Genomic DNA, 17,929 nt, shown 5'->3' on the forward strand with positions numbered 1-17,929 from the left:
CTTGAGAACTACTTTTGTAAGGCTGCAGTTACATACATGTCAATATTTTTTTTCCCCCATTCACCTCCAGTCTTTGCAGCCAAAGGGGCGTATACATCATTGAACTTTATCAAACTTTTACCAGCAATTTTGCAGCCTCAACCAAGAACAAAGAAGTTGGATGTCAAACGGATTACAAACCAGCACACTGATATCTGTGTGCCAAGACTGGGCTTTTTCAGGAGGGGGTTAAAGAGAGATAAACTAAAACCGGCTATTCAGAGTGAATACAGCCACATTCAGAGAGACAGTACGAGAACAAGACTAGGTGAAAACCTAGTATAGGGCTGACCACGGTTGGTCAATGCGATTTTTTGGGTTTTATGTAGTGGTCGACCGATACAGGTTTTTAATGCCGATACCGATTATTTTGACATCAGTCTTAACCGATCCTCGATATGTGCTGCCGATTTTTTGGGGGCGATTCTTGAAGCCGATTTCTCTCTCCATTAACATAATAAAAAAAGAAACAATGATAACAAATGTTACAAAACAAACAAAACATATTAACAGTTGGATAGCAAACTCAGATGATCCACATATTTGATGTGTTTTTCTTTTTTCTGGTATCAGCAGCAGCTCACCAGAGAACGGCAGATGTTGCACCGAGCCTTGCCTGGTGTTGGCTCAGTGAAATGGGCTAATTGTTCGGAGAATGCACACACGTATCGGCCGATGCCGATACTAGTAAAAAACGCAAATATTGGCCCGATATATCGGCCGGCCGATATATCAGTCTATCTCTAGTTTTATGTGTTACAGGAATAGTTAATGCCAGTAACTATTAAAGGGGGGGGGGGGGGGTCGATAAAACAAAGTATTGCGATATTTTGCGTGGCAATATTATATCGATTCATGACCGTTAAGTATTGATATTTAGTGTTGGACGGTTCTAACCGTCCAACACTAAAAACGCACCATCTTGCCATTTTTATTTTTTCCTAAAGCCGCAGCGGACTCACTTTTAGGAATATACTGGAGATACTGGTGTCATATGAAACTAAAAAGGGTCAGGATATCGCGTCTGGAGGTTGTTGAAATAACGCAGCAAAGTTGTTGGTTTTTTATGTTTCATTCAACAAAATTGAGAGCAGTGAAGTTTAAACTTGAGGAAAGTTTGATAAAATGCTGCAGTTGTTGTCGTCCATACATGTTTGATATCAGTTCAGTTCAGTTTGACTGAATACTTTGTTGGTCAGTCTGTGGGTTTGACTCTCATTGTGGGAAATAAAAAGACTGAAGTGAGATGAATAGACTGAGAATTTTCTGTTATTGAACAGAAAATTTCTCGATTGAATTTCATTTTGTGGACACAAAATACAGTGAAACAGTTAAATCGCAATACTCACCACTCACTGTTTAAAATCGCAACAATATCGTATCGTGACTCAAGTATTGGGATAAAATATATTGTGTATATCGTGGGGCCTCTAATGATTCCCACCTCTATTAACTATTCCATATACATCTACATAATCATGTATATGAACGCCATTGTATTATCCATAAACAGCCAGATCTCCGTTCACGGCATGAAATGTGATATTTTATACTTTTTATCCTTAAGTGTTTGTGTGTTGTTGTTCTTAATTTGTTTTATGCACTATGGGAGTTGCACTCTAATTTCGTTGTGCTGTGTACAATGACAAAAAAGGCTATTCTATTCAATGAAATACCTTTAAAATGAAATGAGTGAAGTAAAAGCACCGGCATTCCAGGCAAAGTGCGACTCAGTGACTCAATTATTCCCTCACACACTCAGTCAATCAGTCACATACACACCCGTGTGTAGGGCTGACCTCGGCAGTCTGCCAAAAATAATGGCTTCTTTGACATTAAAGCTGTACAAATTAAAATACAACTACAGACCTGAAAATTAGCCTAATATGTCCCCTTTAAAACCCACATACTTGCTTCCTTTCATCCTTTATAAGCAGTTTGTCCCTTCACAACAGCCAATGTCTGGGAGGACCTTTACTGCTGGTAAGTTTGGACTCCTACCATATGGTTTCATTCATGTTGTTTCAACTCCTACTGAGCTGTCCTCTCAAACACCGTGTTGCTGTGTTCATTCAACATTACAGAAAGGATTAGGGGACTAGATAGCTTTCATGGGCTCACCAGTCACGTATCACAGATGGTAAAAAAAAGTGTCCGCTAACAACATCGACCCCAGCGGGTTAAATGCATGATGTTGTCACTGCTGAAATCTATTTGAAAGCTGTTTTGTTTTTGTAGGGTTAGGGTTCAAAATTACAAAAAAGTAAAAACAAACATCAAGGAAGGTTAAAACTGATAACCCATCACAAAAAGGTAGTTTATTTTGGCTTTTAAAAAGGTTTTTATAGCTTACTTTAATGTGCATTTTAATAAAAAACTATGAGTCTAACTCATTGCTTATGCAGGAATATACAAAAGTTCTGGCACATGATGGGGAAGGAGATTAATAGGATTTTATCTAAGAATCTGCTATGTGACCCATTATGCATGTTGCTTGGGGTAGCAAATGGCTTTATTGTTGATAAATATGAGAAGAAATTGTACAAAATGTTAACTTTCTGTGCTAAAAAATGTGTTCTCTTAAACTGGATAACAGATAAAGCTCCCTCCAGAACTCAATGGCATAATGTTATAATAGAATATATATCTCTTGACTATCTGACATGTATGCTGCATGATAAAGATGACATCTTTCATAGAATATGGGACCCTTTTATGTTATATATTGGTATGAATATTTCAACCATATTTACACAAGGATTTACATAGGACTGGATTCTTAACTGTCATTTACTTTTGTATCGATATAATTTTTGAATAATCTGTCGATATGTATTTTTCTTTGAGCCGAGTTGTAGTGTAGTATAGCCCAGTGTGGGTTTTTTTTTATTTTAATTTTATTTGTTTGTTTGTTCTTTGTGTTTGTTTGTTTTTCACCGTGTGCTGTGAAAATCAATAAACATATTGTTTAAAAAAACCCAACTGATTTTATTCTGATAATATAATTCATTTTTCTCAATATGTTCAACTTTACTCCTAAAATATAAGATTCTTGTTCTCAATGGAATGTAGGGGTGGGCGATATGGCCCTAAAAGAATATCACAATATTGCTAATTTTGCGATAACGATATACCTGACAATATCAGGAAATACTAAAAAAAATATAGAAAACATGATTTTTTTTTTAGTCTGTATAAATAAATAAAAATCTAAAATGTAGTGTGAAGTGCAAATCTGAACAGTTGCCAAATACAAAAAAATTACTCTTGACTCTTGAGTATGAGCAAATAATAAAAATAACCATTTAGGGGTTTCGGGGGCATATTTTAATGACATTTTGTAAAGGAGAATAAAGGTTCTTATGTGTTTTATTTAAGGCGTCTTATTTTGACAGTTTTCTTGTAAATATATTCTTGTAATATTACGAAATACTTAAAAAGATATAGAAAATATGTTTTTTTTAGTCTGTATAAATAAATTAAAATCTAAAATGTAACGTGAAGTGCAAATCTCAAAAGTTGCAAAATCAAAAAAAAATTACTCTTCACTCTTGAGTATGAGCAAATAATAAAAATAACCATTTAGGGGTTTCGGGGGCATGTTTTAATGACATTTTATAAAGGAGAATAAATATGTTTTATTTAAGGCATCTTATTTTGACAGTATTCTTGTAAGTTCTGTGGTGGATTCTCTTAACACTCTGTGCTCTTATTTTGAAAGCTGCATGTGTTTAGCGACAGGGAGTAAGTCGTTTTTTGTGTTTAAAACAACTTTAACCACTACATCAAGAAGTAAGAACGTGGCCAATATCATGATATGCATTTTTTTTAACCATAAAAAAATATACCGATATTATCGTGAACGATACGATATGGCACACCCCTAATGGAACGTTTTAAAAAGATGCTAAACTTGTCCTAATTCTGCACTGACTTCAACATATTTAATGCGATGGTTTGCTCAAAGCAGTTATTGAAAGCTGTGAGGTTAAAGACTCAAACAGTATCACACAGCGACATCATAACCACAGAGACAGCGAGGTCTGATCCAGCCACGGTGCTCTGGGACGGCCAGCAGCTGACATGAAGCTCCTTGACAGATACAAGACCTCCACAGCATCACGCTGCAGCAGCCTCTAACCAGGCCTCTGACACTGACCTCAGCGGAGGCGGAGAGAGCAGACCTCCTCTTGGAGGTCCGCAGGGCTCTGGGATCAGGAGGAGGAGGCGGCAGGTGGGACACCTGAAGGATGAAGACAGAGAGGAAATATTACAGTGATGTGTTTTCAGCGTGCAGACACCACTGCTGCTGCAGGAAGATGACAGGATGAGAAAGTGAGGAGAGTTGAATAATAATTAGAAAGCATCAACTGTCTCACATGAAAAACTTTGAGGAGTTAAAGTTAAACGGTATTTAAGACTTAAATAAGTGTTTTTTTTTCCACCGCCCAAGCCAAATGAGTAGAAGAGACTAATGTCTATTGTTTTTTTTATTATTTTATTAAAACGCACATTCAGTTAGAAAAGCCTAAAACACTCGGTTACACTCGTCTAGCCTAGGGCTGGGCAATATATCGATATGAAAAATATATATCGATATATTTTTAAATGTGATATGGAATCAGACCATATCACATATATTGATATAGTTAAAAAATATATCTTTCTTTATGTATAAATGCTGCCCTTACTAGGGTTTGTCATATTTAGTTCTTTTGTAATGTAGGTTATTCTATCTATTTTGGAAAAAGATTTACCTATTTTATTTCATAGGCTATTTTTATTTAAGATATTTTTATTTAAATGTGCACTTTGTGGAGCTTTGATTTTATAAAAAGGTACTCCTGTTGTTTACAGTATTTATGTTAACTTAAATAAACTGTTTCAATAAAACTACTTGTGACATGTCATATTTGGCTTTGACTTGGACTGAACATTTGCTCTCACTTTGAGATAAAAAGATATCGGGATATATATTGTATATCGATATTCTGCCTAAATATATCGGGATATGACTTTTGGTCCATATCGCCCAGCCCTATGCAGGTTGATTTTACACATCTAGCTTCTTTCATACCTACCGTACATAACTTCCATTTCTGAGAACTCACCTGTTGGCTGAAAAGAGACTAATGTCTATCTTCTTGTTTATTGTTATATTAAAACGCACTTACAAATCTCCATCTACAGCTTGATTACTTGATCAACACACCACCTAAAACCCTCCAAAATCCTAGTACAGGGAAAAACTGACCGGTAAACTTCTTTCAATAAGCGTTAAGACCTTTACAGCTTTGGACAAGACTTTCATTTATTATTATTTAATTTAATTCATTTATTTTTAATGAGCAGTTTTCATTTAGTTTTTGGAACCCTAAATATATACGGTTTAAAAAGAGCATTTGAGATTGCAGTTTTGGAAGTGAACAGATGAGTTTGTGTCAGCTGTAAATCAGAGTATGTAGTGATGGCTGAGCCGGCAGGTAAAACATGAGAAGCTTCATCAGCAGGTAAACAAGCACTCATCTCCAGGTGGAATTGTTGCTGTTGTTGTTGTTGTTGTTATGTCTGATGCCGATGCAGAGACACGAGCAAAGATGAGTCACGCTTAATGTACAGCTCACGCACAAGATCTCATGCGCTAACAGACTGTTACAGCCTGGAGAGTGAATTTACACACACACACACACACACACACACACACACACACACACACACACACACACACACACACACACACACACACACACACCTTTATATAGTTGTGAGGACCACCTCCCCTAGCCCAACACACACATTTCAGGGTTTACCATCTCTGTTAGGACCTTCCCTGAAATTCATACAGATGATTAATTAAGGCCTGGGAAAAATGTCCTCACAACTACAAATGTCCTCACAGTGTTGGTGTTCCGCCAAGGGTTGGCCCTCACAACTATATAAAGACAAACACACACACACACACTTGTACTTCTATCTTTGTGAGGGCCCTCATTGGAATAGCGAATTTCCTAACCCGTACCCTAACCTTCACCATCACAACTAAATGCCTAACCTTAACCCTAAACCTAATTGTAACAAGCCTTTAAAGTAGTGAGGACTGGCTGAAATGTCCTCACTTCACAAAAATGTCCTCACTCTGTCGGTCCTCATTATGTGGCAAGAACACACACACACACACACACACTTCTATACTTGTGAGGACTTCCTATAACATAATGCCTCCACTACCCCTTCACCACAACATCACAACTAAATGTCTAACTCTAATCCTAATCCTTACCTAAACACAACTCTAACCTTAAAAAGTTTTAAGGACTGGCTAAAATGTCCTCACAGTGCAGGAAGGTCCTCACTTTTGACTGTTGAATGCAAGGACGGACGGACGCACGCACGCGTGTGTTGTGAGGACTGCCTAAAACGTCCCCGCAGTGCAAGAAGGTCCTCACTATGACTGTTAAACGCAAGAACACACACACACACACACACACACACACACAGATACAGATACAGCTAACGATGCTGTGATGCATTAGTTACTTTAGAATTTAGTTACAAATATCTCCATAATAACATTACTAGCAATTATATCAAAGGCCTTTTGATAGCAGTGTGTATTCTGTCAGAGTTATGCTGTTATGAAAACCTATTTTTACACAATATATAGTGTAGAAAATGTTGCTTGGCGTGATTTAGAAATGCTGTTAGCTATTCATTTATGTATAAATAGTCAGCAATTGACTAACACTGAACAGTAACAATGTTTCTTTAGTTATTTATTTTATTCCTATTTAGTATTTATTTTCTCAGTTATCATGGATATGATTGGCTGAAATATGTAATACATTGTTTGTATAATGTATAACGATGTTAAATTTGATTTTTAATAAAGTTTTATATTTGAGAAAGTACAGGTGCATCTCAATAAATTTGAATATCATGGAAAAGTTTATTCATGTCAGTAATTCAATTCAAAAAGTGGAAATAACACATTATATAGTTCTATTACACACAGAATGAAACATTTCAGGTCTTGATTTATTTAAATTCTTCTACTTATAATGACTATGACTTACATTTAATGAAGACCTAAAATTCAGTGTATCAAAAAATGTGAAAAGATTTCAAATTTTAAAAAGGATGTTTAATATGGAAATGTTGGCCTCTGAAAAGTATGTCCATCTATATGACTCAATACTTGGTTGGGTCTATTTGACTTGAACTACTGGAAATTGACTTTTTCATGATATTCTAATGTATTGAGATGCACCTGTAGCTCTCTGGGTACCTTTGCAGAGTGGTGAAAAATTGGTGCACAATCCACAGAAAAAAGTTATATTTTCATTCCAGCTCAAAAAATTACTAAATCAGCCACCATATCAAAAATCTAAAGTTGGTCGGGCTCTAGAGCAAGAACTCAGAGTCCTTAGAGCAGGGATGGGCAACTGGAGGCCCGGGGACCGCACACGGCCCACACCCTCACTTGACGTGGCCCTCAGTACAACTACATGCATTTGAGCATGAAATCTTAAAAGTGCAGTTTAAAAATGCACAAAATTACTTCTTGCAATTAATGTTGATCTGCTATTCTTGCACTGAAAAAATAAATTACAGTAAATGGTTATTTTTTATTTGCTTCAAACCTTTTGTATTCTTATTTATACTGTTCTACACTGCAAATGATTTGGTTCTTAAGATAAAACAAACTTAGATTTAGAAGTGTTAGTTAATTTCTTATTTTAAGCGTTCAACATGCTTATTTCTAGATTTAACAATCTTAATTTAAGAAATCTTGTCAAGTGAAATGATCTGTCCATGCAGCAAGATCATTTCCCTCAGATTTAGTGTTTTTATCTTGTTTTTAGACAGCTCTGTTTTGCAGTTTACATGCATTTGAGCATGAAATATGTTAAGTTACTGCACTGTTAACATATTTAAAATTGCAGTTTCATCATATCTGGTTAAGTGCAGCGTCCTATATGTGGCCCTGTGGTAGTGTCCATGAAAAATGGTGGCCCCCTGCAGCATTTAAGTTGCCCATCCCTGCCTTAGAGCCTCACAAGTTTTTTTGTCAAGAGTGGCTTTGTTGGTTGGTACTCCAATATTATGTATAGAACTTTTGTAAGTTTATTTTTACATACAGAAAGCCAGACAGCAACTCTGCTCTACACAGGTGTTCTGCATTATGCAGTGAAGCCGTTAACATCCTGTCATGCTCTGTGGTTCATCTAAAAGTAATGCTGAGCAGGCCCAATTGACCTTAATTTTCTGAGTGATCATCTTCATCCTGTGATGACACAGTTGTGTCCTGATGAGAGTTGTCTCCTTCAGGATGACAGTGCCATCATCCACAGGGCACAGGGGCTCACTGGAGAGTTTGATGAGTAGGAAAGTAATGTGAATTATCTTGCAGTCACCAGATCTCAACCCAATCAAAGACCTATGTGCGTTTTTGGACCAACAGGTTGGGCAGTAGAGGCACATTGAAGCTTCTGGCAGCAATGTATGGCAAAACACCTTACTAAGACCCTTAATGTTGGTTTCCTTTTATTTATGTCTGCACATTAGGGAAGGGTGTTTGGAAGAAACCTACCAACTCTATTATCAATAACGTTAATAATCAATTCATCAATTAATTGCTGCATGCATTCATTGGGCAAAATAAAAGATGTATACAGTACTGTGCAAAAGTCTATTTTGATAAAGGACACTTTTATTTTGAAAGGACGCTTTTATTTTGAAAGGGTGCTTTTATTTTGAAAGGACAAAAATAGACTTGATCCTGTGGATCGTAAAACTAAATCATGTGAAATTAAACTGTAAAGATAACGTCAAGGAGTCCAATGTTTTATGTGTTAGCCCCCAAAGAGGCATGAGGTTAGTTTTCACAGTAATCTTGCATATTTAAGTGTGTTTTGTGTTTAAATAAGTTTTGGATCAAATTAAACCTTGTAATTCATGCTAGCAAGGTTTTTTTACAGTAAGCTAGTTTTGCGCAAATTAATACTCTTGTATTTCTGTGTTTTATAGCCGTTTTTGCAATGTTCAGTTTGTAAACTGTAGCTTTATCCAACTTAATTCTCAGCTCATTGGCTTATTGCTGTACGGCCGCAGAACTGGACGCTCGGTCGTGTTTCAGTTCAGTGATAATGATACGCAATCAGAGATAAAATTTAAAAATACACAGATTGATTAAAAATGCCACGTGATCGACCAAATTCATTGATTTACAAAAATCCTCACATAAACACAGGCGTCGTCTCCTTTTAGCTGCAGGTTACAGGGGTGCAGCTTGTCCTTGTTGAATGTGGGAGATTTCCCCACAGTGAAGCCAGTGACCACGACCAGATCCTGCAAGAAAACACAAGACGAACAAAAACAAGCAGAAAAATCAGGGATTAAAACTGAGGGGTGGGAGACAGATAAATATACATCCTTCTTCCCAGAGGGAGGACAGATTGGAGCAGCAGATGTTGCTTCCTTGGAGACGTTAAGCAAGACGTCACAACAAACCGCAGATGATAAGCTGGTGTGAAAAGTGGAGATTGTCTTTTGTTCGGCGTGTCAGCTGCCCCTGAGACAGATTTAAAGCTCGCGCTCAGGGCTGACAAAGGGACAGCAGATAGTCTGAATAATCATATTACAGAGACACACAGCCTGACAAGACCTCTGTGATCTGCAGCCGAGCACAGCGGCTCAGGCTGCGATGACTTCCTGCCTTCAACCAGCTTTACGGCGATTTGAGTTCCATCAAGATGCCGCTGTGGGGGAAACCAAAAACACAGTGAGATGCTGCTGACAGACGGATTATCCCTGATGTGTTCACTGTCCCCGTCCAGGTCAAAAACAGACTCAACGCTCAGTAAACAACATCACATGTGACAGTATCAGAGTGGACTGAAAAGAAACGATGACTCAGAGTCACTTTGTTTGTAAAGTTCAAGGCAGCTGCAGGAGGTGAACTGTCACACCGGAGTCTGCATACATGGCGGACTCATGCATCATCTATTCTTTGAAGCAGACCTGAAAGTTGTAATCCTCGAGTGTTCACTCCTGGTTGATGTGGTGACGCAAACCGTGGTTAACAAGGTAACAGGAAGTTCTGTTTACAGCTGCCAGAATACTGGAGGCAGCAACTTTGGCAGAAACAACAGAGGAGCTACTGGTGACAAATACACATTACCTGTAGCCGCTTCACAAGAAAAGCCAGTTGTAGGCTTTTAATATGAAGGAACAGAAGCAGGAAATGTTGAGTTTGCACGAGGAGACAAATTATAGGTCAGATTTGGCCAAACAGTGAGGCTGATATCAATAAAATTAAAGAAACACTGGATTACAAGCATGCTTTGTTTCCTGTGTTAAAGGATAATTGGGTTTTAAAACAATAAAAATAAATACACAAAAAAAAAAAGGATAATTGGGTTTTATTGTTATAGTTTTGTCCGTTATTGTCCATATACACCAGGGGTCTCAAACTCAAATTACCTGGGGGCCGCTGGAGGCCGTATCAAAATGACCAAAAAACGACACAAAATGACAGAAAAAAACTAAATTACTTAAAAAAAAGACACAAAATTACTAAAAAAGACACAAAATCACCAACAAAGAGACACAAAATGACCAAAAAAAAGACACAAAATTACAAAAAATAGACACAAAATGACTGAAAAAACACTAAAATACCAAAAAAAGACAAATTACCAAAAAAAGACACAGAAATACTATAAAAAAAAGACAAACTTACCAAAAAAAGTAATTAAAGGGACCTTCCACACACAACACGGTAAAGTGCCATTCATATAAAACTCACAGTAAACTTTCATATCAAGGTGAGGGCCACAAAATATCGTCACAAGGGCCGCAATTGGCCCGTGGGCTGCGAGTTTGAGACCCATGATATACATCTTTAAAAGATGTTCATAAGAACAGATCCAATCATCAAATTATGTTTTCTAACGACGTAGAAGGGCATTGTATTACATTAAGTTTGATTACATTTTATGAATTTGTTTTGATATGACTATGAAGAGTGAACAAAAATGTAAGATGATAGAATAAGAGAAAGGTTTTTCTCAATTTGCATTTTCGTCTCCTCTCCTGGGAACATTTGGCACCCTTTTCTCCCTGTGTCCTCTAAAGCAACAAGATGAAGAAATATGAAGCATTTTCTAAAACAGCCATCTGTCTTTATTTCAGTAGGACACAGCAGATGCATCATAAAAGTTGAATTAAAGAGCACATTTTTATTTTTGGTACATTTAAAAGAATACTCCTGCAGAACTGAACCACCTCCCCTTACACCTTTCCAACCAACTATTCAGAAACTTTCTGTAACCAACGATCCAAGTCCAGGTGAGACTGCCTGAAAGTGTTCACTGTTATCCACGGAGTTAAACAATATCACATCCCAACTAACCCTCTAGGACAGGGATGGGCAACTTAAATGCTGCAGGGGGCCACAATTTTTCATCAACACTACCACAGGGCCACATATAGGACCGTGCACTTAACCAGATATGATGAAACTGCAATTTTAAATATGTTTACAGTGCAGTAACTTAACATATTTCATGCTCAAACGCATGTATAACAGTATAAATAGGAATACAAAAGGTTATTAAATAAAAAATAACCACTGCGATTTCTTTTTTTTTTATTGCAAGAACAGCAGACCAACATTAATTGAAAGAAGTAATTTTGTGCATTTTTACACTGAACTTTTAAGATTTCATGCTCAAATGCATCTAATTGTACTGAGGGCCACTTGAAGTGAGGGTGCGGGCCGTATAAGGCCCCCAGTCCTCCAGTTGCCCATCCCTGGTCTAGATTGACAGGTTGGTACCAGCAGGGTTCGTACACTTTTTCAGTGGTCAAATTCAAGCACTTTCAAGCTTCTCCAGTACCTTACAATGGTTGTAAATGGCATGTTTTAGATGAGTACTTCAATACTAAAAGGGGTAATTTCACTTAAACATACCACCAGTAATGGTATTACACTTTTAACAACTAAAAGTAGTTTGCTAATCACATAAAACATACTGGTATGGGAATCTAGGGGCTAGGAGCAAAAGTAAGCTCACAAAAATCATCAACCGGCAGCTGGTGGAACTAAACACGACCCAAACTAGGAGGAAAGACCCACAAATAGGATACTTCAGGAGCCCTCACATCCACTAGGAATTAGAAAAACTCCCTTCAGTAAGAAGATACAGGGTAGAGCAACAAGAAACATCTCAGAAACAAGAAGACACAGGCGAGAAGCAGGCGAGAAGCAGGCAAGAAGCAGGCGAAAAGCAGGCGGAGCGGTCTTTATTTCAGATGACGGCTATAGGCTATTCAGTTTTTGTTTTTTTTTTCCATTGAAAATGCAGTTATCTATAGTCAGGTTGCAAGAGAAATACAGTAAGAATTTCAAGCATTCACAAGCACTGAATCCAAAATCCAAGCACTTTTCAAACCTTGAAATTCAACAATTAAATTCAAGCACTTTCAATGATTTCTAGCACCTGTATGAACCCTGTATCAGACGGGGAGGGGTGTGACTAAGCAGCAATATGTGACAACCTGCGTAAGGGGGTCCGTAGGATACCAAGCAGTGGTATCTGATCACAAACAGGTTGTTGTGGTTTTATATGTTTCAGTGTCTCTCTCCTCTGCACTGCTGTATTAGTGGGTTAACTGACCAAATAAACCACACACAGACACAATGACAGGATGACCCTCATATTCACACAAAACCTGTGTGTGTGGGTGTGTGTGTTTATTTATTTGTGTACTGTATCATCTCTGCAACACACCCTTTGCACTAAAATAACCACTTGTACTTTTTTTTCTCATCAAATGGAGGTGCACTTTATTGTGTTGACCAGTGTGTTTATCTCATAAAAAATACATTAATCTAACTGCTTTGGGGTCAATTCTTAATGTGAAAAATAATATTTTTAACAATTTCGTGGACAAGAAAAATTGGTATTGTAACTTAAAATATCTGCAATTGAATTAATATCAGATCAAAACGGAAATCGGAGTCACGGCTTTGTTCTGACTAATGCTGTTCCCTCTCTTCATTCCCTCTCTTACTCGCTCAGCCACTGCACTACACTCTTTCTACCTCCAGCTGTTCAGCTGAGGAGGAGGGACAAAATTTTAATGTTGTGCGTTTGCAAACACCTATACATATATGCTACATTTGACTCATTTAAATATTCATTTCAAACTAGCATATGTTGGCGAACATAAAGTCTAATGCCCACTGTGAAGGAAATTTGGTGTTTCCTGCATGGTGGGACATAAAGTAGGCGGCGACCTACTTGGTATTCAAGACGCAAAGCCTTGTGGGAACTTCCTCTGTGAACTTAACTCTGATAACACCATGATTGAGGGGAACATGTGGATCAGTGGGCTCTGTCCTGATGTGATGTATAGGGCAGGAAGATAGGGCCACATTGAGACTTGCTGAAGCATCAATGCTGGGAACTACAACAGATATAAGTCGAGCGGTGTATGGGACTTTGTTGTACTGTGAAAGAGCCATTCGGGATTGTGCGGTGTATGGAATACGAATGTGATAATAAAACTTGCTGAACAAAGTATTGAGTGCTTTGTGTTTGGCCAGCTCACCCATTAACTTAGTGCAGTTGTCAAAATTGCCATGACACCACCTATACAGACGACCTGAGTCACTGCTTACAAAGCTGCTGTCTTGTAGAGGTGTGAATCAGAGGCCCAACGATACGATTTTATCCCAATACTTGAGTCCCGATACAATATTATTGCGATTTTAAGCATTTTGTGATATGGTGAGTATTTCGATACAATGTATTGCGATTTAACTGTTTGAATTAAATTTTATGGAAACAAAATTAAATTCAATCAAAAATTGTTTTGTCAAATAAGGGAAAATTCTCAGTCTATTCATCTCACTTCAGTCTTTTTATTTCTCCACAATGAGAGTCAAACCCACAGACTGACCAACAAAGTATTCAGTCAAACTGAACTGAACTGATATCAAACATGTATGGACGACAACAACTGCAGCATTTTATCAAACTTTCCTCAACTTTAATCTTCACTGCTCTTAATTTTTTGAAATAAACAACAAAAAATTGCCTAACCTTGCAGCATTATTTTGACAACTTCTCGACACGATATCCTGACGCACATGGTGCCTATAGATAGGGCTGGGCGATATATCGATATAAAAGATATATTTTTAAATGTGATATGGAATTAGACCATATTGCATATTTCGAGATGGTTTAAAAAAAATTGTTTTTCTTTATATATAAATGCTGCCCTTACTAGGGTTTGTCATATTTAGTTATTTTGTAATGTTTGTTATTCTTTTGTCATATAAATATATTTACTTCAGAAAAAGACTGGCCAATTTTATTTCACAGGCTATTTTTATTTAAGATTTGTTTTATTTAAATGTGCACTTTATGGAGCTTTGTTTTTTTTTTTTTTTTTTTAAAGGTACTCCTGTTGTTATACAGTATTTATGTTCACTTAAATAAAAAGTTTCAATAAAACTACTTGTGACATGTCAGATTTGACTTTGACTGAACATTTGCTCTCACTTTGTGATAAAAATATTGGGATAAATATTGCATATCATTATTCAGCCTAAATATCGGGATATGACTTTTGGTCCATATCGCCAAGCCCTACCTATAGATTCCTTAGATCTTCCAGTTTCATAGAATACCAGAATCTCCAGCAAAAAACGGCAAAAATACTGACAGGCTGCTGGCCATCAGAACACGAAATATCGATACTTGGCGGCCATTAATCGATATAATATTGGTACGCAAAACATTGCGATATTATACGACTATACTATCCCCAACCCCTCACCTCTACTGTCTTGTTGGAGGAATTGCCATTGAAGGGACTGGTCAATCAGAGCCTAAAGCATATTCCCTGCTTTATCTTCAATTGTACCCTCAATGGTGCCAAAATTGACAAAAAGACCATCATGCTGTATGGAAGGAGATCAGCAATAGGGACCAGAAAAGTCCAAATGAAGTTGGAGTTGTCTGGGAAGGCAAAGGGGAACGAACACCCGGAGGATTCGTTAACACTTTGGTGACAAAGGAGGGAAGAGGAACAGAAAATAACTCTAGAGTGTAAATTAGATTCAGCAGTCAGACGTCACCATCAGCATCATCTCCATCCACACTTTGTCACAGAAGCATATTTGCACATGCTAAATATAGACACTGTAAAAACAAATTAATATAGATGCAGTAACGGGTTGGGGATCGCCATTTGCAGTTTTTCCAGGATAGTTAGAAACCTCGAGGAGTTATCTTTAGTACTTCTAATTTGTTGGACATTTGTTTTATATTGTAAATATATCTTTTGTCCTTGTATCTCACGTAAATAACAACTGCACAGAGAGAGAAACCTCCACATGTGTTTCTGTCTGAAGGAGTAAACATCATGTGTTTGATGATGGAGTGAACCTACCCCTTGATTGACAGTTTGATTGAAGTCCCAGGCCAGCGCTCCAAACAGGAAGACGTTGATGGACGGGTTCTGAGACGCGGCGTTCTGTGGGGAATCATCTTCTGCAAAACACACGCAGAACATGATGAGGAGAAGACCTCAGTCATGTATGACAGACATACCCTGTATATGTAATCATCAAATTATACTCATTAAATCACAAAGACAGGGTATGTTTCAGCTCACAAAACTGTCCAATAAATCCAATCAATCTTATATTTTAATTGGCAACTGTTTAAAAAAAAAAAAAAAATCAATTACGTTTTTTTTTCAAGGAAAATGCAGATTCTCGATTCTCTTACTTCCTTTCTCTTGTGTGATTAAAAAACTGAATATATTTGGGTTTTCAGAATGATTTTTTTAGACAAAACAGGCAATTTAAAGACATCACCTTTGGCTAACTGTAATGGCTATGTTTTGCTTTTTGGGAAAATTATATAAGCCAAAAGTAGCTTGATTAATCTAGCACAAAATGTACAAGAAATTGAAGAAAACAAGGGTGGTCTAATCATTTTTTCCATGACTGTATATAGTTTAATGGACCTTACTTACTCTTCTTCAAAATTAGAGAAAAATAAGAAAACATCTATGCATGAGGCCGACTGTGTGTGTGTGTGTGTGTGTGTGTGTGTGTGTGTGTGTGTGTGTGTGTGTGTGTGTGTGTGTGTGTGTGTGTGTGTGTGTTAAGCTGTTTATCTGGTCTGGATTGTAGAAGCAGACGGAGGCTTGTGTGTCTCTTTGTTGTCTTGTCTGTGGCCTTCTTATCTCTGAGTAGCCTGATTAAAGAGCCACAGAGAGCTGAGGCTCTTATTGTGGCGGGGAGACACCCTTCCATTTATTCATTTAAACTCTCTGACAACCCCGCTGTGTCTCCAGCTTGTAGGATGAGCAGGTCCACCGCACGGTATTGTTGGTTTACAGACAGTCTGTCAGTTTTGGTGCAGTTTTTGACCTGCTGGTGCATTGTGGGATTTTGTGTTTGTTTCGTGACAGTCGCATTCATGTTTCGTCCTTTTGTTGTAGGTTTTGTTTTTGTGTGTATGAAGACATTCAAAAAATCTACTGTCATTCTCATCAGTTTTAGTTCCCTCGGTCAACTAGGCTGCTGTTGTTCTCGGTTTCTGAAAAGAAGTATAAAACTTGTGGGCCATTGAAGAATGACACCAAGCAATCTGAGAAGTCATTTGTTGAAGAATGTGAAGCAATAGAACACCACCAGTAAACAGCATCACATACACTTCACATCAGACCTGGGCATTGGGCGACCCGCGTGAGGTTACCCAGAAATAAGAAATCAATACAACCGCAGTGCTTTTATTTTGAAGGCGGTTTACGTATATCTGCCTGCATGCATACCCAAAGCAAAGAAATGCGTTCCACAAAATACACTGAGTTACCTCAGTACCTTGTCAAAAACAGAAGAAAATAAACTTTAACAAACCTTGTGCCCTGTCTGCCATCCACTATAGAAGCTTTTTTCATACTTTAGATCAACTTTATATGAATTACGACGCACTTGTTATTATTTACCGTTCGTTTTTTCATTTAACTGTTCCACCTGTTATTTCCTGTCACAGCCTTTCAAAATTAAAGCACCTTTCACACTGGACGGCACCTTTTCAAAATAAAAGCATCACAACATTGTAAAACACCCAGAAATTTTTACAAACATGAAAAACAAGCTATATAATACAAAAACACCAATAGGAACCTTGCTAAAGGTCATTTACAGTTGTGTTTAAAATAAATGGAAAGGTGATATAGTGATTGGAGTATTTACTATTTTTTACTTTACATTTTACATGAACAATCTTATCATAACATGTATTCTTACCAGTAGCAGCTCAAAACCAGATAATTTACTGTATTTTATAAAGCGATTACATTAATATTGAACAGAATTTAGTTCAGACTTTTTGGTCCGGCCCCCGCCACCTTCACAGTTTCTCATGTGGCCCCTTGGGAAAATGAATTGCCCGCCCCTACTTTACATGCTACTTCTCAATTATTGGAAGTGATAGCCCTAGTGCAGGAAAAGGTGTATGACACTTTTTATTTCTGCCATTTAATTCCAGAAAGTGCTCAGAATTAGCAACTATGTGTAAATAATGAGACTGTTTACTTTTGCACCAAAGATGGCTATTTCTGTTTCATGGTTTCACCAGAAAACAAAACACAGGAACCTAGATTGGGCTTTACCATTTACTCACTTTAGGGCTGTGTCTCAAAATTTAACCTAGTTTTCAATGTTGTCCAAGAGTATTGAATGGTACATTACATTAGCCTAATATTTGAAATGCACAGGAAGTGTTTTTGTTGTTGGTTTTTTAATTAAAAAAAGACACCCGTAGTGTAGATTTAAGCAATACTTATCACCCTTGAA

The 17,929-nt window shown here is 37.4% G+C and overlaps 1 protein-coding gene across 1 annotated transcript in view; it reads right to left on the reverse strand.

Annotated features, from left to right (window-relative positions):
* pot1 (protection of telomeres 1 homolog) overlaps positions 1–17,929 on the reverse strand; it is a 119,560-nt gene that overhangs the window by 71,373 nt on the left and 30,258 nt on the right. Inside the window, exons 5-7 of the mRNA XM_059335894.1 lie at positions 15,508–15,608; positions 9,280–9,387; positions 4,199–4,282 (exon numbers count right to left, since the gene is read on the reverse strand). Of these exons, the coding sequence (XP_059191877.1) occupies positions 4,199–4,282; positions 9,280–9,387; positions 15,508–15,608 (293 nt within the window). The remainder of the gene's footprint in view (positions 1–4,198; positions 4,283–9,279; positions 9,388–15,507; positions 15,609–17,929) is intronic.

This window comes from Centropristis striata, chromosome 6 (assembly GCF_030273125.1).
Source record: "Centropristis striata isolate RG_2023a ecotype Rhode Island chromosome 6, C.striata_1.0, whole genome shotgun sequence".
In the NCBI taxonomy this organism is placed as follows: Eukaryota; Metazoa; Chordata; class Actinopteri; order Perciformes; family Serranidae; genus Centropristis; species Centropristis striata.